The sequence below is a fragment of the Muscardinus avellanarius genome (genome assembly GCF_963383645.1).
Source record: "Muscardinus avellanarius genome assembly, chromosome: 17".
NCBI lineage: Eukaryota > Metazoa > Chordata > Mammalia > Rodentia > Gliridae > Muscardinus > Muscardinus avellanarius.
In genome coordinates this window covers 13,976,356-13,999,702 of record NC_137803.1, presented here as the reverse complement: position 1 = coordinate 13,999,702, position 23,347 = coordinate 13,976,356, and the positions used below count along the sequence as shown (strand labels likewise).

The 23,347-nt window shown below is 36.1% G+C and overlaps 1 protein-coding gene across 6 annotated transcripts in view; it reads left to right on the top strand.

Annotated features, from left to right (window-relative positions):
- Positions 1-23,347, top strand: part of RELCH (RAB11 binding and LisH domain, coiled-coil and HEAT repeat containing) — a gene marked incomplete at both ends in the record, with an annotated part of 99,707 nt that overhangs the window by 62,842 nt on the left and 13,518 nt on the right. For 4 of the 6 annotated variants that reach the window (XM_080714595.1, XM_080714592.1, XM_080714591.1 and 1 more), the window contains 10 exons: positions 1,646-1,802; positions 2,347-2,470; positions 4,368-4,416; positions 5,426-5,505; positions 9,087-9,193; positions 10,568-10,667; positions 13,782-13,864; positions 14,650-14,713; positions 16,401-16,539; positions 20,038-20,154. In XM_080714595.1, the coding sequence (XP_080570721.1) occupies positions 1,646-1,802; positions 2,347-2,470; positions 4,368-4,416; positions 5,426-5,505; positions 9,087-9,193; positions 10,568-10,667; positions 13,782-13,864; positions 14,650-14,713; positions 16,401-16,539; positions 20,038-20,154 (1,020 nt within the window). Of the gene's footprint in view, positions 1-1,645; positions 1,803-2,346; positions 2,471-4,367; positions 4,417-5,425; positions 5,506-9,086; positions 9,194-10,567; positions 10,668-13,781; positions 13,865-14,366; positions 14,450-14,649; positions 14,714-16,400; positions 16,540-20,037; positions 20,155-23,347 lie in introns of all 6 variants that reach the window. The other 2 variants (XM_080714594.1, XM_080714593.1) reach the window with 2 other exon arrangements.

Sequence of the window (23,347 nt, the reverse complement as noted above, 5' to 3'; positions counted from 1 at the left end):
GCCGTCATTTCTTCATGTACTTGACAAATACTGTTATCAGTTCTTCATAGACTTAACCAAAACTGTTTGGAGACAACAAATTGTGGGCTAGAATATTTTTAAATTCTGTACATACTTCTCCGCATGTTTGTGCGTCTTCCTTTTTTCCCATTGGTGCATTGTCGTCGTCTCGCTGAAGTTCCGTGTGCTGGAGGCCACATGTATACAGCGCTTGTCGGGCCCTCCCCTGCCCTCCCTGCCTGCGTGCTCAACACACTGAGCGCTCTGATAAGTGTGTGTGTGCGCCATGTCCACTGAGGTGCTTCCCTCTTCAGGTCTTCCTCCATCTCCCCCGTTAGGGCCCCTCCTCCCCCCACTAAGGCTTCTCTCCTGTTGTCTGGAGTCCCTTCTTGGGATTATTTTTATCACATCAAAAAATCTTGTTTCAGGGCTTACTGACTTAACTTCTTGACTTTTAATAGCCACAGATGTTACTATACCCTTATTTGCATATATATGTATAATTTTGAATGTAATTTATTATAAATGAAGTTTGCGTTTTCATAAATGATAAATCACAAATGTTTGTATTACTTATCTCATAATGTTAAAAGTTATTTGTTGGACACTGTTTTAGACACTTAGAATACACTCATGAGTAAAATAACATTCTTCCCATTAGAAAGCCTACTTTCTACATCAGAGATTCATAAGAACTATTATTTTGCAGGATAATTGTGGCTTTTCTTTCTTTCTTTTTTTTTTTTTTTTTTTTTTTTTTTTTTTTTTTTTGGTGGTACTGGGGTTCCTGGAAGCCCTTCTATCTCCAGGCTACACTCCCAGACCCTTTTTTTAAAATTTTTTATTAGTACATTATATTCATACATGTACACATCACCTATTTAACCCCTACCCAATTCCCACCCCTTTCCCTCCCCATCCCTCCTTCCCATGCTTGGCTTAGTGGTTGACTTCAATATGTTTAAGCACATTGTGTGTTTTAGAGAATTTCCTACTTCCCCCCTCCCATCCCCTCATTTAGGTTGTCCCAGACCTATTTTATATTTTTTATTTGGAAACAGGATCTCTTAAGCCAGCACAGCTGGCTTCAAACCTGTGCAATCCTCCTGTCTCCACCTCCCAAGCACAGGGATTACAAGCATGTGCCACCACACCCGGCTTAATTGTGGCTATTTCATTGACAAGGTGATAGTGTTTTGCCATTAAGCCAGCACGGCTGGCTTGGAACCTGTGCCATCCTCCTGTCTCCGCCTCCCGAGCGCGGGGATTACAAACGTGCGCCACCACGCCCGGCTTATTCTATTATTTTTAATACTGTATCAGTATATTTGTTTTATCTAAGAGTCTTATCTTTGGGGGAATTTTAATTTAACCAAATGAAATTGTATTATTTGTTAGCAAACATTCATTATAGTATTCACTTATTAAGTATATCATCCTTACCTTTGACATCTATTGGATTTGCTTGTGTAATAAATTTTTTTCATTTTTTTCTAATAATGATTAATATATTTTAGCTTTATACGTAAAGTCGATAATAAGGTAATCAGATTTCAGGGGAATTACCTTGTTTTCCTTTTAACAAAATCATTAATTCCCAAAGTGCCATTTTCCATGTGATTTACTTTGTTTGTACTATCTCTAGTGACAAGGTTCCCTCGGCCTATGTCACCTCTTCAGGATGTGTCTACCATCATTGGCAGTCGTGAGCAGCTGGCAGTGCTCCTACAACTCTATGATTACCAGCTAGAACATGAGGGGACAACAGGCTGGGAGAGTTTGCTATGGGTTGTCAACCAGTTGTAAGTGGCCATCTCCATATTTATTTGCTATACCTAATTCACTTTATTTTTAGCCTTGAAACTCAGGGACCAAATAATTTAATTTTTTTAAATAAAACTTGGCATCATCAATGGTAAACTTTGTTAAGGAAGGAGATTTACCCCTCTGAATATGTAATTGCTCATCTTTGGAGAAATCGCCTCTCTTATGTCAAAAGAATTGACCTGCTGCCTTACTTGTCCAACATGGGTGATGGGTTTTAAACTACATCCAGACTTCTCATTGTTGAGGCTAAAATTGATTCCATGTTAGCCAAGCTGTCGGTCTCAACTCTTAACACTACCATTAATTATTCCATATGTTTTATGCTAAGCAGTTCAAATTTACCTTTAAAAGTTTATCCAGTAGAATATAATTGTAAAGCCATTTCATAGGGTCCCAAACAATTCCTTAGCTTTCAAAGAACAAAATATTAGAGCTTGTTGATTTGCTTTGTTCCAGAAATTGGAGAGGAAACTAATTTATGTGTGTCCCCTGCCTATTTTTCTTTCCTTTCATATTCAGGTTGCCACAACTTATAGAAATAGTTGGCAAAATTAATGTTACTTCAACTGCCTGTGTCCATGAATTCTCCAAATTTTTCTGGCGCCTTTGCCGGACATTTGGCAAAATTTTTACAAACACTAAGGTAAAAACTTGTATTCCATATTTTCTTATCTGCAAGAGACATAGAAATGTAATGTGATAGAGCTGTATCAGTAAATAAACACATGAGCTCTCCCCTTAAGGATCTTTTAATATCTTAGAATATTATAATTGTAAAAGAAAATTCTAGTTGGTAATATTCTTATCTTTATTGCTTTTCAGATAATGGTTTAGCGTAAACTTAGATGTAAGATTTAGTTGCTGCATGTATCTCAGAGGTTTTCAGAGTACGAATGTACGCTAAGGAACTTTTCCAATTCTTTCAATGCACTCCTGGTACTTGACTGTCTACCACAGGTTCTGAAAGCAGCTATTTGCTCCCCACACTTTGGTAAAAACCTGAAATGATGGTGGAACTGAAGCAATTTATATACAAAACTTGTTGCAAGAATACACGTCTTAGAAATAGTATGGGTACTGGAGATAAATATGTAATACTTATATATATTTATATATAATATATATTATATTTATAGACTAATATATAATATCAAGGGTAAATTTGTCACACTGGCATATATAGGTTATTATAGGTTATTATTATTTTTAACTTTAGCTATTAAAATTTGTAATGTCCTTAGATCTGAATTTCTCCTTAAATCCTTTTAATCCATTTGTCTTCATAGCATATTGTTTAGCTAATTGTTGAGATCTAATAATAAAAACATTTTAAAAGTATAGTTGCTATAATCAAATGATAAGACCTTAAAGGTAAACATTTTAGGTATCACATTTAACTTAGTGGAACACTTTACTACTGAATCTATAATTATAGCAACATTTAAAGCAAAATCAACAGGACAAAATTTAGAACACTTAGGTTATGATCCTGTTATCTGCTAACTAATGTTTGCGACTTTCAATAAATAAGTTAAATAATCCAGTGAGTATTTTCATGTGTAAAATTAAAATGTTTCACAGTTTTTAGTTCTACAAGTATGTTTTAATAGATAAATCTTTTAACAGAGGAGGGGCCTTCTCTCAGGTTAAGTTGGATTTGTATATTAATATGCCTGACACACTGATCAGAAGGCAAAAGCCAAATCTATGATGCATATTACATGATGAATATGTTAGCTGTGATTACCCTAAATGAATGGGATTTTCTTTTTATTCCTTTTAAAAATAACCAAATGCTTTTTTTTTTCAGTAAACTTAATTAATATCTACCTAGGGATGCTTTTTATCATCAGGTTCAGTTTTTAGGAGGCAGTAATTTTAAGTATTTAAAATCATTTTGGGGATTAGGATAAACCTTAATGGCAGGGCACTTGCCTCTCATGTATAAAGCCCTGGGTTCAATCCCTAGTACCTTAAAAAAAAAGTTTTGAAATAATTTTAATTTAAGGAAAAAACCAAAGGCACTCAGGCCATTGATCTGAATAGACTTATCCTTGAAGACAGGGTTTGTTTCTTTGTTGCCTGCACCTAGATCAGGGACCCTACCTGGACCCCAGCTCACTGGTGCAAGAAATTGATGAAGGATGGAAAAAGGAAAGGTGAATTTTAAGTTTGCTCAAACTAGGGAGGAGTCGCTGGATTTCTTCCCCACTAGGCGGCCTGGCATGTTCCACAGAAGCAGTTAGAATTTATAAAAACAGAACCCAGATGGTGTACAGAAGTAGGTGTAGGTAGGCTATGTTAGGTAGAGAATATATCCCTGCCTCCTGGCCGGGGCGCGGGTAGCCTTTATGCTCAGTGTGACGAGGTTCAGGAGTATTCTGTGTGTTTCAGCATCTCATACCTCTTAATTAAGAATTAATACATATCTAACCTCTTTAATAGTCTGTAAGATAAATAGTAATAGAAAACCTTTTATGTAATCTTCAATTAATCCATTGAACTTGAAACTTTTGGGATCTTTTCTTTGCGTTGCTTAGGTAAAACCTCAATTCCAGGAGATTTTAAGGCTGTCTGAAGAAAACATTGGTAAGTTTGTTTGTTATTACTTTAAAAACAATTGAGTCTCTTTATTCTGTAAAAATATTATATTCAGCTATATTTGGTATATGTAAATTATGTAAACCAGAGAGTAAAATTGAAAAGGAAGAATGGAGTTTCTTCTGGTTTTTAGGAATAAATTGTAGAAAATGGTAGAAGTAATGTGTAGCACGCCCAACCTTTTGGGGGTTGATTTTCTTACTTTTTTTTTTTTTTTTTTTTAGTGGATCTTGAACCCAGGTCCTTGCATGAGTAAGCTACCTCTGAGCTCTATTCCCAGCCCTTCAACTTCTGGGCTACACTCCCAGAACTAGTATATACTTTTTTATTTTTGGAAACAGGGTCTCTTAATTAAGCCAGTGCAGCTGGCTTCAAACCTTCACGATCCTCCGGTCTCCACCTCCCAAACGCAGGGATTACAGGCGTGCGCGCCACCACGCCCGGCATGTAGATAGTTCTTATCTGAAGCATACCTTAATAGTTTGAATGGTCAAGAAAACTCTTATTTTTGGCTTTCCTCAGTGGCAGCCAAAATGAGTCTTTTTGTTGGGGGGGGGGCATTTTAATAACTTTTTAAAGGGCTGCTGTTTGCAATGCCTAATTGTTGGTATTAAATATTAAAGTTAAACACCTTTACAATTTACAAAACACTACAAATTGAAAGTATTAGGAGATCTAGCTATGTGGGCACTTGGGAGCCTTAGAGAAATGCTCTAATTTTTGACTATGGAAATAGGAATATCATATCACAATTTCATTATTAAATTCCTTTCTCTTCTATCAGAAATGTTAATGTGAATGGCCCTTCAAGAAACATCAAGTTGTACTTTATAACAATCAACAGAATTGTGTTTGGATCATACTATTTTACAACCTTGTTAAAAAATAGTATTTTATAACCTTGTAAACAGTTAAAACTTAAATAAAATTGCATGGTGACTCTTTTCTTTACATCTAAAACATACTCGGACTTTTAAAAATATTTTAATAATTTTAGATTCCTCAGCAGGAAATGGGGTCCTCACTAAAGCTACAGTCCCCATTTATGCAACAGGAGTCCTTACGTGTTATATTCAGGTAAGGGAAAAATTCTTATTCTCCAATAAAAGTACCTTTCAGTTAGAAAAGTGTCTAATATTTTATCTTCTTAATATGGAGACATAAGCATAAGTGAAAATGTGACCCAAAAGAAAAAATTATTTATTCATTTTATTTAAATCATTTATAACAATATATTTGAATAAGGCTTTGAGTAAAATGACAGTTGTACAGTAGACTTAAAGTTTGTATGCTTTTTTAATACTTTGTTAGTATTAGATTTTAATTATTTAGCAGAGTTTGTTTCATGGAAAGTGTTTTATAAATAAATGACAAAGCACCTGTAGGTGAAGTGAACTGCAGAATGCTTTGTCATTGCAAAGTAATTTTAGTAATTTTTTTTATTTTTACTACATAATAAATTGTCCCAGAACATAGCTTATAATAGTTATACACCATTTCATTTGCTTATGAATCTGCAGTCTGGGCTTTGCTAGGCCTGCTGTGTTGGTCTTTCCTTGGCCGCACTTGTGTTGAGCTAGTCTGTTGTTGGGTGTTCCAGTCTGCATTTTTGCCACTGTGAACAAAATACCTGTCAGGTACCGCTCACAAGAAGAAAGATCTATTTGAGGACTTATAGTTTCAGAAGCTAAGGAGGCTTCACGCTATGGTAGGCCAGGTATTGGCTATAGAGGGCGTGGTACAGGAAGCAGAAAGAGAGATGCTTTAATAGCTCTGCACAGAAAACTTTCCCTGTGTCTTTCTCTCTGGAGACCCAGCTTTAGCCAAATCTCACATCTGAACATGGCTGTGTTGGAGTGGCTTTAACATGTGAGCCTCTTGTGGGGCGTTCCGAGCCATAACAGCAGTGTCTCAGCTAGGATGGCGAGCCCCACAGTCCATGTAGTCACAGGGTCTCTCTCCCCATGGCCCCGGAGCAGCAGAGAGCCAGGTCTTACTACCCAGTGGCTCAGGAACCCAGAGTGCAAAAGCAAAATCTGCTAGGCTATAGCCTGGGATTATCACTTCTACTGCAGTGTGTTGGTTAAGTAATACTCAGCCCTAGGAGGAAAAGAGAACTAATCCGCAACGTGTACCAGCAGGTATTCAATGGTTTTCAACAATGAAACAGACTTCCATACTCTACTAACCATTATTTTAAGTAAATAATATATGATGTATAATTTTTAAGTGTGAGGCATTCCCATTAATAATGTGGAAATATGGACTCCTACTAAAGCATTTTTAGGAATTAGAACATGAGAAGGAAGAAGGAAAACCTTGCCGATGGCTTCCTGAATTATCGCCAACTAATAACTTCTTTTGGCCTTTGAATTGAAAATATCAATTCATACTTACTGTACTCTTCTTCCAAAACAGATTGGAATTGTCTTACAATAGTAAAATAGTTCTCTCATATCACATGATACTCTGCAGTAGAAGTTCCAGTTCTATTAAAGCAGCACAGTATTATAAACTTTGTACCAGTTTCTAAGACGACCTCTGTGTGGAAGATATTTTAAAGCATATAAAGTTAATAGATTATCTGCTTTGTTCTTATTATGCCCAGCTTAGTATTTTTATTTTTTAAAACAGTCTCACTGAGTCACAAAGGGCCACGCTAAGTAGCTGAGGCTGTCCGCTAACCGTGATCCTCCAGTCTCCGCCTCCTGAATGCTGGTATTACAAGTGTCCACCACCACGCCTGGCTGACTGACATATTTTAAAACTACCTTATCCCTAAGTCGGGTGTGGTGGCGCACGCTTGTAATCCCAGCACTTGAGAGGCTGAGACAGGAGAATCGTACAGGTTCAAAGCCAGCCTCAGCTACCGAGTAAGGGTCTCAGCAACTTAATGAGACCCTATTTCCAAATAAAGTATAAAATAGGTCTGGGAGTATAGCCTGGAGGTAGAAAAGCTCCTGGGTTCCACCCCCAGTACCACAAAAAAATAAAAAATAAAACGACCTTGTCCTTAATCATTATTTTTGCCAATTCTTTATCTTGACCTCATTTAGAACTAACTTGGGTAGAAGAAAAAGTAGTAGGTAGTAATCCAGTCTTCTTTATGGATCTTTTGATATGTTCAAAAACTATTTGATGACATCCTATGTTTTCAATGATAACTGAGTTTTAACATACTTATTTTCTGATAGAAATATCAGATCCCCTTTCCTTATAAATTCAGGTTAATTTAACAGCAGAGTATTTTTAACTGTCCTAATTTATCATATTTGTTTTGTATAATATATTTCTTAATAAAAAAAAAGTGTTTTCTCGCAGGAGGTACATAAACAAATGTATCAGAGTAAATCACCAAAGAAGTGTGGGATGGAGGGAGGGGGAGGGAATGGGATGGGGGCTGGAGGAGGGCTAATTGGATGATGTGTGCTTGTATATCCTCTCAAGTCTTGTACTCCAATGTGATTGATATATGACTACAATGCACCAATTTAAAAAATAAATTAATTAAAAATAAATAAATAAATAAAATCAACAAGATTTATTATTCCCAAAGAATATTTCAAATTCACTCATTTTTTCTTTAAAATTCTTTTCCAGTTATCTCCACCTGAAATAAAAGCAGACACTTTTATTTGAAACTAGGATTCCACATTTTTAGTTCAATCTATCTTTTTTGAAAACTAGGCTAAAATAATGTTGCTATTTACTGCCACTATAAATCTCCAAGTTAAAATGACAAGTAATTGACTATGAGTCAGAGTCTGCCAAAGATTAGTAGCTGGTGAATCCATACCCAGCCCAAATATGTTTCTTTTGTTCTCATTTACCTGTGTCTTTGACTGCCATTAATTTTTACCATGTAGTGGTCTTAAGCACATAAAGTAAAACATCATGTAATGTGTTATAGGATCTAAATAAATTCTTATAGCCTAAATTCAAAAAAAAGTGTTTTCTGATTATGAGAGTGATAGTGGTTCACTGGGGAAGGTTTGGAAAATTCAGATTTAATTTTAATCAAGGTTATAGCTATTGCCCTTCAGAATATACACAATATAGTGTCTAGATCTTATCAAGTGTACATGTTTTAAACACTAGAATATTACGAAGAAAATTTCTTACAAATCAGTTTTCTATTAGGAAGGTAACTGTTGTGATGATTTGTATTTAACTGTTTAGAATCAGAATTCATGGGAACTATAATTGGTAAAGTAAATTTTGAGAAAAGATTATACGCTTTAATGTTCCAAATAGTACCACTCAATAAAACTCTCTGCAGTGATGGGAATGACCCGTGTCTGAGTCGTCCAACAATGTTGGCTCTCACCACGTATGACTCTTCATTAAGCCTTTGAGTCGTAGCTAGTACAACTAAGAAACGGAAACTTTTATGTTACCTAATTTTACACTTAAATGTAAATGTAAGTAATCCCATGTGGCCAGTGGCTACCACATTGGCTAGCATATATCTAAATCAAAAAATAAAATACAGATTTGTATGATCATAGATATGCCTAGTAAGTATCTTTAATTAAAATAGTTTTCTAATTAGAATATTTTCTCTTACTTGGTAACTTTTTCTAGTTAGAGGTAGGTAATGATGGCGCTTAGTCCTACTTGGTCATGGTGAAATTGATGGTCAGCGTTCCCCCCCGCAGGAGGAAGACCGAAAGCTGTTGGTTGGGTTCTTAGAAGATGTGATGACGCTGCTTTCCCTGTCTCATGCTCCTCTGGACAGCCTCAAGGCCTCTTTTGTGGAACTGGGGTAAAAAATACTACCTTATACTTTTTTAAAAGGCAGATAAAAGAAAAAGACAAAAAGTTCAAGAAACTAAGAACCAAATAAGAAAGGGAAGCCCCCGAATGATGGCAGCAGGAAGCCCTACTATAATCATTTTAAAGCAGACCAAAGGAGCCACCATCCAGATTGGAGCATGACAGAGATTTCCAGGAAGAGAGAAGGGAAGGGCTATGATGCTTCAACAGTTGGAGGAAACAACTAATGAAAGGCTGATGAAAAAAGGCACATAGTTTTTAAATTGGATTTATACAGTACAGATTTTAAGTCTATACAATATCTCTTGAAGACTTAAAACTTATTAGGGGTTTTTTGGGGCTTTGCTAATTTAGTCATTCTTAATATTTGTAATCAGTACATTGTAGTTTTAAATTGGAATAAAAGGTACAGTTTTTATTATATTTGAAAGCAACTGGAAAAATAAAACCAAGAACAGACCTGAAAACAATTTATATTCACAGAACCCAAAAAGGAGCCTCACTTGAAAGCCATTTCCTTAGGCACCTTTTTCCATTTTGTTTGATTTGCTTAGCCCTGCTTATAACCTTGTTACCTGACTGCTGAAATACTTGTATCTTGGTCCTTCCAGAAAACAAACTCATGCTTTTATTAATAATATTGTTTTGCTTTTCGATATGCTTCACAGCCAATATAGCCATCATATAGATGGTTTGAGTTGGTTTTGTTTAAAACTAAAACCAGGTGATATAAATAGGATATGTATTGCTTCCACAATGTTTATAGATACAGAAACCAAGACCCATGGGTTATAACTTATCCATCTGATGCATAGTCCAGTTCTCCCCTGTTTTTTCATGTAAAAATTCTATTTTTCCTTATTTATAATTTTAAGCTTAATAGTGATAAAAATTAAGATTCTCAAGCCAGGCGTGGTGGCACACGCTTGTAATCCCAGCATTCAAGAGGCTGAGACTGGAGGATCGGTTCGCGGACAGCCTCAACTACTTAGTGCGGCCTTCTGCAACTCAGTGAGACCCAGTTTCAAAATAAAGAATAAAATAGGGCAGGGGGTGTAGCTTGGAGGTACGAATGTCCCTGGGCTCCATCCCCAGACCCGCCAAAAAAAAATAATAATTAAGATTCTCTCACAATGGCACATGTTTAGAGAAGCTAAAAGTGCCAATTTTGAATATGGTTGTGGTTTTTATAAGGTGACTTCCTTTTTAAAGTAATCTTAGCTGTACCCTGTTGAAATACAATGTAATTCCGTATATTCTGCCAATATTTGGGGCATTTTTATTAATATTAATTTTCATGCACAGTGTTTTTCAGTACATGAGAAAGGCACTTTGACTCACAATTTTAACTTGCTTTTTCCAGTACAAATCCAGCCTACCACGAACTACTGTTAACTGTGTTGTGGTATGGTGTTGTCCACACATCAGCACTTGTGAGGTGTACTGCTGCTAGAATGTTTGAGGTATGTCAGTGTCCACATGAGCTTCCTTTGGTTCCAGTTACAATGATTTTCTTTGTTAGAGGGAAAAGGGGGATTTTTTTTAAAGGCTTGGTGTACCATGTTATATTTATATGTGTATATATTATGGCATTTAACGCTGTCTAGTTGTGTACTGTGCGATGGGGCAGAACTTTAGCTTTAACAGATTTAAGAATGTTTCTAGCCTTTTTGGTTCCTTAAATGTTATTTTATTAACAGGCTTATTTCTCTAATTCTCTTTTAAATCTTATATAAGTCATATATAAGTCTTGCTAGCTATACTTTTCTACTTACTGGGATAAGTGACTACTGAAATAAACTGAACAGATGGGGTATCTTTCCTGCTTGTGCTCATCAGACAGCAAGGGCTGCCACATTATAAATACTCCTGTGTTTAGCACCTGCGCTTAGAACTTGATGTGAGCGCTCAACTTGCCTTCGTGTTTCTTGATGCTTTTGAGTCTCAGCCATCAGGCCAGGACCGCCTGGGTTCAGTTTCTACCTCTACTACCAAGTGACCTTGTAAATTACGTGGGCAAAGTTTCAGCTTTTCCATATCTTAGTTTCCTCATCTTAAAATGAATTGGGTGATAAGAAGTACCCATCTCAGAGGATTTGGGGTAATATTAAATGAAGTAATTATTATAAGCCCCTGAACACAATGTCTGGAACATAAGAGATTATAATAAATGTTAACTACATCATCATTTTTTATCCACGCTGTTACTTCACAAAATAATCTCATGGTATAGAGAATATATACTTATCCAAACCAAAATTGTCCCTAATATGCTTGTGATTCTCGAAATGTCTTAATTTATTTCCATATGAAAAATTGAATAATTCATGTGTTCATTGGATTTCATAATTTCTCCACAATTCAGATAAATCGCAATTAAAAGAATAGGGTACTGCTAGAATTTTAAATACATAAATTAGACTCATGAAATCTAAAGAAAATTACATTGTTACTGGGAAGTTGAAAATGCTCTGTTCACGTGGCTCTTGTCTGCTTTGCATCTGTGGTTGCCATCAGTGCTGGCCTGCAGACTCGACCTTTGCTTAATGAGTTTTCAGTATCCTTTCAGGTTGATTATGAATCCCCAAGTCTAGTTTGAGGAACTATTTCAGTATTTTTTCAAATTTATTTATGATTTTAAAAAAGAAGCCTTGTTGAGCATGTTGATAGAAGTTATTAGTAAGAAAAATTAAAGTTCTTTTTTTGGGCAGTGATTCTTATTTTAAGCAAAATTGTATCAAAAAATATGGTTCATAAGATTTCCTTTCATATTAATACTCATACATTAGAATTGTTTCTGCTTCTCCTTTAAGTGAATTAATTCAAGATGAAAACATAAAGCACAGAACACTTAAAATAACTTTTTTTAAAAAAAGACCAAAAACTCTTGAAGAAAGTGAGAAATGGATATACCAGGAACCTAATTTGAAGCACGTACTGAAATTGAACACCAAATTTATCATTCAATTTAAGACAAAATGGGGAAACCCAGTCAGTTACATTGTTATCATTGTTAAAGAGGACATATCTTACTTTTGAAATTAACAAAATTAAATAATTTTAAAGGAGTTTCTTGTGACATAATAGATTGTCCTAGTGTGACATAATAGATTACCCAAAAAATCCAGAAAAGAACTTCATATAACTGTTCATCATATCAATCATGAGGAAACTAACCCTGTAACTTTACCCCACAACTCAAAGAAGGCATAGACAGTAAGTCAGACAAGACTGAATTCATTTTCTAGCTCCACAACTGGTTGGCTCTAAAACCCTGGACAGGTTACTTTTCTAAACCTCACTTTATTAATATGTTAAAATACCAATAATATTTGAACTAACCTTAACAGGTTTGAAGGTCAAATAATGTATCAAGTATAAAGTGTGTAATAAATTGATAGCTCTTATAAAATTGATATTGATAGCTCTTATAAAATAATTGATTGATCAGTTGGTAAATGCTAACAAAATTGTTGCAAAATCAAGTATAGTAACATAAAACAAGCTATGTGAAAGAATATCAACATAGGCACATAATTTTTATCACTAAAAATTCTATGACATCTCGGTCCTCTGAAAACTAGTTTCATTGCTAAGTAAACCGACCGATCAGCACTTGAGATTAATTTGTGCTTATATTCTGAGGTTGAGAAGAGAATCAGCTTTCTGTGTTAAATTCAAACTTTAGTAATCCTTATGAAAACCAAGTGAATACTGTTCAATATCATCCTCTTGTTTGACAAATTAAATAATTTCTTTTTCTAATATATCACAATTATATATTATTGACATAGCCATAATAATTCTCATTTTTGAATGCATGCTCTTTATCATACACAGTACTTAAATACATTTTGTACAAATTAATAGCATAGTGTGGTCCTTTGAGTTAGATGATAGTATCCTTTTCAGATGAGGAAAACTGCATTTCAAGAGATTATGTAAGATTAAATAAGTGGAGAACTGGAGTCTGAACCCAGAGCTGATTCACAGGTGCAGTTCTCTCTGAGTATCATGTCATATCATGTCCCTCTACCTCAGAAAGGAAAGCTGTGTGATTCCAGTGATTGGGAACTTTCCTGTGTGTTTTTTAAATTGACTTGCTGTAGAACAATCATAAGCGGTTTAGTGGTGGTCGCTAGCCATTTGGGTTTGGTTTAAAAACAGTCCAGTTTGTACCTTGTTGGTCATAATAAAATCTCACCAGATTTACTTTGAGAATTTTAATCACGGCATCTTTTTAGCTTCTTTTTTAAAAAAATAAGATAAAATTTCCATTTACATTGCATTTCATTGGATATAAAAATTGCATAGACTTTTAGACCAAAAGTACAAACTGCCATTGAATGGGTGATAAACTCTTTCCATGGACTGCTAGGCTACTGAAGCTTTATTCTCCTCCTAAGTGTTCTCTGCCTTTGTAAAGCGCTCTAGTAGTAATATTTGCTTAGCTTCTAATTTTGGTTTTGCTTTTGTGTTTTCTGTTTTTCTTGGTGGTTCCTTTCTTCTTCCCGCGGTCTGCTGTGTTTGCCCTTTCCGTGCACCACCTGTGAAAACCCCCTATGCCGACCAATCAGCTGTTGGTGAAGGGGGTGAATGAAACTCTGGTAGCTCAGAGGGTGGTTCCTGCTCTCATTACTCTCTCCAGCGACCCTGAAATGTAAGTGTCATCCCTGCCGTTTACACTCAGCATTCCTTTCAAAATGCGCCCGTCAGGAAATAACCATCAGCTTTTACATTCTTCAAAGAATCTCTTAAATATAATAGTACTGGATTAGGCCTATTGGCTTTTTAAACGTTACCATATTACGGTTCATATGTCATGTTGTGTTTTAAGTCGACGCACACAGCACTTTTGTGACCATCTATTAGGAAAAAGTATGTACCAGTAGCATTAATATGGAATGAACATTTTCGAAGCTCGAAGCATGCTGATGGACTATTTCTTCCAAGCCAAGAAAGGATGCTCTGCTAATATCACTAACAGGTTGTTACCAGTAAGTGTAGTGACATGAACCAAAGGCATAACATCTTTAACGTCTCCTTGTGGGTGACTAAACCTAGAAAGGCCAGGAGTCCGCCTGCCCATCCTCAGTCACAGCTAACCCGTTCTCCTTCCATTTTACCAAACCATTTTTTATTGCATGTTGACTGGTTTACAGCTGACTCTTCGAGGCATGAGCGAAGCGTTAGTTGACAAGCGGGTTGCTCCGGCCCTTGTTACCTTGTCCAGTGATCCTGAATTGTGAGTTTCACAGACTGCGACCTTAAGTTATCCTGCCTGTCTTTTTGAGCATTCTTCTTGGCCTGCTTTTTTAAAACTTAATTGTCATTGCTAGAGACTAATACAGCATTTTTATCTACTGTGATACACTTTTTAATAATGCTCTTCTTTGTTAAATCTCAGAGAAAGTTTCAGTTTCTTTCTTTTTTCATTTCTAACAGCTCTGTCAGGATTGCCACAATTCCAGCCTTTGGCACTATTATGGAAACGATTATTCAAAGAGAGGTAGGAAATAATTGAAATTTTATTTTGTTTAAATATTATTGGGTGTTAATACAAGTCAGGTACCATACTTGTACCCAGTGCTAAAGGGAGGGAGCATCATACCTTTCATGTTATTTTTTAATCAGTTAGTGGCCAGAGGAGGATCTCCTATTTGAAAGCATGATAGCCTAACTTAATAGTAGGTATTTAATATTCTAAAGAGATATTCCATGTTCCATATCTCTAGTCTTCTCAACCAACTAATTAGTGAGCCCACCTTAGATTTTATTTTAAGCCGAACTGGATATTACAGTTTTGAATAAATAATCTTTCTAATTGAGTCTAGTTCCAAATCCTATTATTCAGTAGACTTCTAGCCAAACTATGTAAATTCCTGATAGCCAGTTTGTGCACATTTCCAGAACTATTTGGCCAGATAACATCAAGGATATGCATCTATCCCAGTTTTACAAATGAAGGAAAAAGGGCGTCTGTATTCTGATAACGAGGTCATTGATGCTAAGCTGTGAAAGTTACCTAGTAGACTGCTCTCATCAGGTTATAGCCCACATCACTGTGCCAACTGCCTTGCCAGCTTGGAGAGATTACCGAGGTCTTCCTCCCTGATCATGTATTTTGATTCTGAAACTAATTTCATTTCAAATTTGCAAGTTCTCTCTGCAATGTTAACTCTAAGACACGTCTCAAATATTAGCATCAGAATTTTTTTCTATTCTTTGTGCCGGGCGTGGTGGAGCACGCTTGTAATCCCAGCACTTGGGAGGCTGAGACGGGAGGATCTTGCAGGTTCGAAGCCAGCCTCAGCTACTTAGTGAGGCTCTCAGCAACTTAGTGAGACCCTGTTTCCAAATAAAATATAGAATGGGTCTGGGAGTGTAGCCCGGACGTAGAAAGCCTCTGGGTTCCGCCCCCAGTACCACCCCAAAAATATATACATATATATATTGTTCTTTGTTATCATATTGGACATGTCCCTCCACAAATGAAAAACCCTATGGGCTAGAAAATACACCATTTGTGGACACATTACCTAGTCACTAAATGGAGACCACTGTTTCCTATGTAACAGACATTTTATCAAAATAGAAAAATTTTAATAAAACTCCTTTCTCATAAAGATTTAATAGTAATTTTGTTATAGAACGGTATTTTTCTTTTTCTCTTTTTTTGTATTTTTAACTAGTAAGGCAACAGAATAAAAAGCACATCATTCTGCAGTGCTTGCAGTCTTGGCAGAATTTCAACATGTTCTTAAATCCTAAAATAAAAATGTCTCTTAGGAAATGTGAGTAAGATATAAGTCACTGGTGACTCATTGCTTTCAGAAGGTGAATAATTGGGCAACTCACACAGATTTGTTTTAAGAATTATAATCTAGATACAAAATCATCATAAACTTACCACCTCCTAAATATGGAACTTTTTCCTTTTGTTTTTAGTTTGTCAGGGTAATGTTTGTATTTTAGAAATAAATTAAGAATTAACAAGCATAAACAAAAATGTAAATGGTTTTCTGAGCTAAAAGACTGCGTAAGTACTACATTAACTCCAAATTCTTGCTATCTTCGGTTATAAATTTTTAGACTCCAGCGCGGCAAGCGGTGTTTGATGTGTTCATCTTTCACTTTAACAACATTGTTCAGTTTTTAATATTCTATAAAATGACAATATAACATCCCATTTTAAGTTGCTGGAAAGAGTGAAAATGCAGCTGGCGTCCTTCCTGGAAGACGCTCAGTATCAAGACCAGCACTCTTTGCATACAGAGATCATAAAAACGTTCGGCAGAGTGGGGCCCAACGCAGAGCCCAGGTTCCGAGATGAGTGTAAGTCACGATTTTCTACCATTTTCCTAAGTTGTAAAATCACAGCCAGAAGCTTCGCTGAACCTTTTTATGTGCTAAAGCCTGGCCGGTACTTTTCTCTTTTGTAGACTAAAAGCTGAACTTGAAACAAGTTATTATCAACTTTGTCAATATTTCTTTCAGTGAATAGTTTCTTACACCATATACTGCTTGCTATAAAAGATAAAGAGTTACTTTAGAAGCATTTCCTAATAATTACTAATTACAAAATACTGTGCTGCCTTATACTTCTTTGGGGGGAAGGGCTGCTGGGAATTCAGCCCAGGGGCATTCTACCTCTGAGCTATCCCCCATCCCTTTTTAAGTTTGAAATAGTGTCTTGCTAAATTGCTGAGGGTATTGCTAAGAAGCTGAGGCTGGCCTCAAACCCATAATCCTCCTGTCTCATCCTCCCAAGTACTGGGATTCAGGCATGCACCACCACACCCAGCTGGTTTTTATTTTATTCTTAAGGAAATCTTATGTATTTTTAAACATGTTCTTATGAAAAATATGAATTTCTCCCACTTAACATGCCTTCGGCATGACACACTGGTTTGCTTAAAAGCACAGCTCGTTGATCTGCTAAATGAGCTGCGTGATTAGCCATTAACACATTTTTCCTAGTTTCTGTGATGCCTCTTTCTTTCTTTCTATGGGCCTCAATCTTACTGACAAGAATTTTCTGGGTAGCATAGGTACATCTAGAAATTAGTACTCAAAGTATATCAGTTATCACTGCTATCCTTCAGCCCTTTTAGTTTTAGCCATCTGACATGCTTTGGAGAAGGGCCACAGGTTCCACCACTTAAGTCAGCTTAGTTTCTAGTACAGACTTGGATTCTCCAGCAAACCAATCGTTATATTTCCAGCCTGATATTGTTTCCATTCAGGATAAGAATCCTTGACAAAAATGTTAACTCGGCATCCAAAAGGCCTGTTGAGGAATAGGCAGTTGCCAGCAGAGATAGTCATAAGGTTCCTGTTTATGGAGTGAGCGTCTTCATAGCTAGCCAACCAACAGAAAAGAGTCGGTGTTTTGGTTTTAGCCATAGGTATAGTCAGTCTCGCATGTAGTGACTTCAGATTGACAGGTGACCTCATAGGAGCTCCGCAGATGCTTTGACGTCACCAAGGCTCCAGTAGCTCGGAGGCAGAGAGAATGGCTCTTGGCTCCTGGATTAAGGGACAGGCCAAATAGAACTGGGTCGTTGGCTTGTGCCATGTTGTTGAGTTAAAACCTCACGGGAGCATGGTCTAACCTTTTTATGTACATTGGAAAGGAAGACTTAAGATAATCTAGGAAGAGCTCTCTGAATTCCCATAAAATTTTGGTTATGTCTTTGGAGTCTTTTGGAGTCTTGACTACAATTACTTTTCAAGGCAGATACAGTGTCTGTGTCTTAATGTCTCTAGAATTTTCAATAACTTTTAAAAAACAGTCATACTATTCTACTTGACATTTTTATTTATAGAGGAGATGCTTACCTAGTAAATTTGTAGGAGTTGTATACGAGAGAAGAAAGAAATTTTAGAAATTCTGCTGCTAAGATTTAATAAACCATTATCACTGATGCCTCCTATAGCTTACTGTATACCTGCAAATAAGATTAGACAATCTTTCACATTCTGACATACCCTCTTTTTTTTAAGACAAAGTTTTTTTTTACTTTCTTTTCAGCCAAATAGCTTACTTTTTGCTTTAAACTTTACCCTGAGGAATTTTATGTCCTATTTTTATCTATCTGTGTTTATAGACAATTCCTCTTGAGAGTAGAGGAAGGACAGAATTTTGAAGTGCTGATGTTTTTCTTAGAAAGTAGCTTTTTAGGGTACCTAATTTGTCCCTCTACTTCTTAAGTAATGAAGGACATTAGTCCTTGCTTTTCCCAGTTCTTAGTTACCACAGGACTTTTAGTCTGGACTTTATTTTAAGAACCAGTTGTTTTGTCTGGATCACTATGAAGTAGTTGGTTATTGTTTTTAACCATTTTACTTTCTAAGACTCTCTAAAAATGTTCAGTCAAATATTGGAGGTTTTCTAAAGGGTCAATTCTCACTTCAGATTAGGTTGTTTCTGAGTTCCTTATTTCAGTTCTGAGCATATTTATTTTTAAAAGAGGAAAAGATTCCTTCTACATTGATTTTTGGATCTACCCTAGAATAGTTTTTGAAAGTTTTCTGAAATTTGGTTTTATGAATTTTCCTATTGATTTAACTTTGTTTATAGTTTTAATTCTTTGTTCAGTATGCCCTGAAGACAAATGTTTCTATAATAACCTTAAATTGAGTCTTTCTGGGTTTTTTCCCCCCTGAAGGTCATTTTTAGAATCATGTCTACCTAAGGTTATTAAATCCTCTCTTGGTCTTTAATATCCTACTGTGCTTAACCATTGACACTATCTAAAGGGTTAAGGTTTCGCTGACTAATTAGCACAGATGTGTAGCCCAAGATCCTGCATACATAAGGAAAACTTCCCTCTTACACTTTTCTTTCAGCTTAAAAATAGGAAGATCCTTACTTTACAGGCCTTACCTACTTCTAGACTAGCTTATAATTACTTGCTGTAGATTTATCTTTTAGTCAGGCTGTAGCAGAGGGTATTATACAGTGTGGTTGTTGCAATTCTGAGAAAAAGTGAGGAAAGGTCAGAAACTTAGGAGCAATAAAGGGGCCATGTATGAATAGATCAGAGTGTGGAGAAGATAAGTTGCAGAAGGCTGGGGCAGAAATGAACTAGTCTTCAGGAGAAACTAAGCCATTTCTCCAAAGCATCCTGATTTTTAGTAAGAAATGGTACTCAGAAAATACACTCTGAGGCACCAGGGTTGCTCATCACTACCATGTTGGTTATTACTCTCCAATTATTGTTTTTATTTTATCAGTGTATTTTCCATATTTTTGAAATTTTATGTTATCCTTAGAAGGTATTAAGCCCTCAAAACTTGAAAAGTCAGCCACTAATGCTACTTGACATTGGTCTTTGCTGAGAATTTTAGAAATGAAAGATAATAATAGTATATTAAGGAAAAGAAATAATATTATTGAAAAAGTAAAATAACTTACTATTGAAAAAGAATGTATTGTATTGATCTTTAATAACAGTGGCAATATTCTTACAAATAAAAGGTTTTCATAAGGATGAATAACATATCAGTTGTTTAAACCTGTTTATTCTTCATTTTTCAAATTAGGAACTTGAATTACAGTGAGGCCAAGTGGCCTCTAGACATCTTCATAGTTAGTAAATAGTGCCAGTGCTATGTCATCTGTTTCTCCCAAATCTTAGATTACTTTTTAACTTGAAAAATATGCTTATTCCTAGTAAAAAAAAAAAAAAAAAAAAACATTGGATACAGGTAATTTTTTTAAAGTACCCAGCATTAAAGTAAATTTTTTGGAGTTAACATGATAATTTTTAAAGTATGATATGTTTATACTTACACGAGATAAAATAACAACTTCTTTTCTTTTTTCAGTCGTTATACCACATCTGCATAAGTTAGCCTTGGTGAACAATTTACAAATCGTGGATTCTAAAAGACTGGATATCGCGACGCATCTCTTTGAAGCCTACAGTGCACTTTCCTGTTGTTGTATCCTTGTTTTAGAGGTGTTTTAGAGGTGTATCTACCTTGTTTTAAAAGTGTATCTACCTTTCTGTAGCAGTCTTACAGTGAACAGAAGTTGGGAGAGATCAAAAAGTAGAACTTTTTAAACTCCCATTAATTTGTAGAAATTTTACATTTTGATTTGACATGCCCTACTCCTTATGGCCATCTCATAGTCTTAAGAGATCATTTGAAATCGTCTGTTTTTATGTTCTATAATGTTTTATTGTTTGTATGTGGATCATATTGACAGTGGCATATATTCACACAGCACTTGGTGCCCTCCCCCAACAATGAGAGTTCAGGTTCACCATTCGATATCACACTTATACACATATTCACATGCAGCTCCTCCATTAATCGACCTCAGCCTTCTTCCTCCCTACCCCTCCTGTATAGCTTTGCTGAGGTTTCCCCTCCATTATCTGGAGTCCCTATGTTATCCCCAATGCTCCCTAGTTTGTGCATATTAGAGAAAACATACGTCCCTTCTCTTTCTGTGCTTGGCTGATCTCACTTAACATAATGTTCTCCAGGTCTTTCCATCTTCTTGCGAATGACATGATTTTGTTCTTCTTTATTGCTGAGTAGAATTAGTTTTGTAAATGTTGAGTTTCTTAACCTGAAAATTTAATGAGCTATATAACGGAAAAAATGAAGAGCAGAATGAATTATAGTTGAAACTTCCATTAATCAAAAGGAAGCCTCGTATATGTTCTGCTGGCGTTTAGATTTCCAGTGACTGTTTAACTTACCCACTGGAATACCGTGAATTTCTATTAGAGAGATATCACTCATTGGAAAATTACAGGGGGAAAACTTAGAGATCATCTAAGCCCATATCAACCGCTACATTATAAATGATTAAGACCTGACAACATCAGTGACCTCTTCGGTTGTTTATAGTTAAAAGCAAAACTGTGGCGAAACAAAGAACTTTAGGCATCCCGTTAAATATTCTCCTTGCTATCCTGTACCTAGTGAAATAAAGCCAAGAAGAAACTAAAGACAGGCAAAGTGAATGCCAGCTTCTCACCTCTCTTACTCAAAGGCAGAAGACTTGAAAAGAGTGAAATAAGATATTGAAAAAAGAATGGAACTGGTCATGGTCGTGCACACTTTGAATCCCACCATTTGGGAGGCCGGCACAGTAGGATCATGGCTCGCAGACAGCCTCAGCTACTTAGTGAGGCCCTCTGCAACTTAGTGAGTCCCTGTTTCAAAATAAAGAATAAAAAATAGGGCTGGGGGGTGTAACTTGGAGGTAGAATGCCCCTGGGTTCCATTCCCAGTACCACAAAAAAAAAGGGTTGAAAGCTGAATACTCAAACATGATAAAAGTGCATGCTCAACAACAGAATCAAAGAATTATAACTATAGGAGATAAAATTATAATAGAAACTCAGTGACTCATAGGAAAAATGGAGAAGAAAGGAAATATTTCAGGATTATTATTTATGATTCATATTATATATCAATTTGAAGTCATAAGCAAAGTGAAAGGGCAATTTTAAGTAAGACAAATATGATCTGACATATCATGGACACTGTAGACACCAGATCTTTGACTGCGATGTACTAAGGGGAGTTATTTTTATTCCAAATAAAATTAAAAATTAGAAAAGTGGAGCTGTCTGTTAAGGAGGTATATGTCCATTTGATAATCTTTTTAGCCAGGCGTGGTGGCACACGCTTGCAATCCCCACGCTTGGGAGGCAGAGACAAGAGGATCGCCAGGTTCGAAGCCAGCCACGCTGGCTTAAGAGACCCTGTTTCCAAATAAAAAGTATAAAATAGGTCTGGGAGTGTAGCCCCGAGATAGAAGGCTTCCAGGAACCTCAGTACCACCAAAAAAAAAAAAAAAATCTTTTTAAAGTTAAATGCATTTTTCTGTGCATTTTTTGAAGAATCTACTTCAAATAACCTAATCATATAGATGATATAAGCCATGTTTTTGTCATAACAGGCTAAAAAGTAGACAAGTAGCCAGGCGTGGTGGCGCACGCATGTAATCCCCATGCTTGGGAGGCGGAGACAGGAGGATCGCGCGGGTTCGAAGCCAGCCACTCGTGCTGGCTTAAGAGACCCTGTTTCCAAATAAATATGTAAAAATAGGTCTGGGAGTGTAACCCAGAGGTAGAAGGGCTTCCGGGAACCCCAGTACCACCAAAAAAACCGTAGACAAGTATGCCCATATTTTAGTAATTTACTACCTCAACTATGCATGTTGTCTCTTAAGTTTAATTCCACTTAAAGAAGAACTTAACATCATTCCTGACTTATCTTGTTGGCTTTTTCAGCTTCGAAAAGATAGAGGAAGCAAAAAGAGGAAGTGCTATTCTGAACTAGCAAGGAAGCATTCTTTAATAATGGAGAAGTGACAGGACCCTTGCAAGAAAGTACTAATGGCATGTCAGACAGAAAACATGGGGGTGGGCATTAGACTTTGTGAAACTAAAGTTTAAAACTTAAGCAAAAAGTCGCTTAATCCTATATAGCAAAGAATTTCTAAAGGGATATGCCTCAGGATAACAGAAAAATCCCAAAATACATATATATAATTTTAACTCTGTACAACCAAATTTTCTAAGTGGGAAAGGCCGTAGTTTCTGTAGAGCATAGAAATCTCCATAGAAAAATGCTATTGTGCATTTCAGTGCACATGGACTGTGCCTAGAGTAAATATAATAAAAAGTCTTTATGGCAATATGATAAGAAGAACCATCTTAAGAGCAGTCCTTGTTCAGGTACTAAATTTGTCAACTCTACATGAGTCAGAACTTGGACTTGAATCAGCACAGTGGTGTGGCCACTAATAAAACCTCATTGCCCAAGTCTGTCCCACCACGTTCTCAGCTAACCAGAACATCAGTTTTCCTGTCAGCACTGACACGTTTTTAATAAGGACATAGAAAATTTTTAGTATGTAACATTTAGTATAATAATAGTGTCACTTTTAAGAAAAGTTTCAAGGAACTTATAAATTTTTAACCTGGAGAAGAGATAGCTATTTAAAGAGGACTTGACATTGTTTTAAGGGTACTTACGGAGAAGGAAGAAAGATCACTACGTTCCTAAAGACCAAGCCAACACTAACAGGCAGATGCTACAGAGAGGCAACTTGTGCGTATAAGAAAAACTTTCTAGCCGGGCGTGGTGGCACACCCTTGTCATCCCA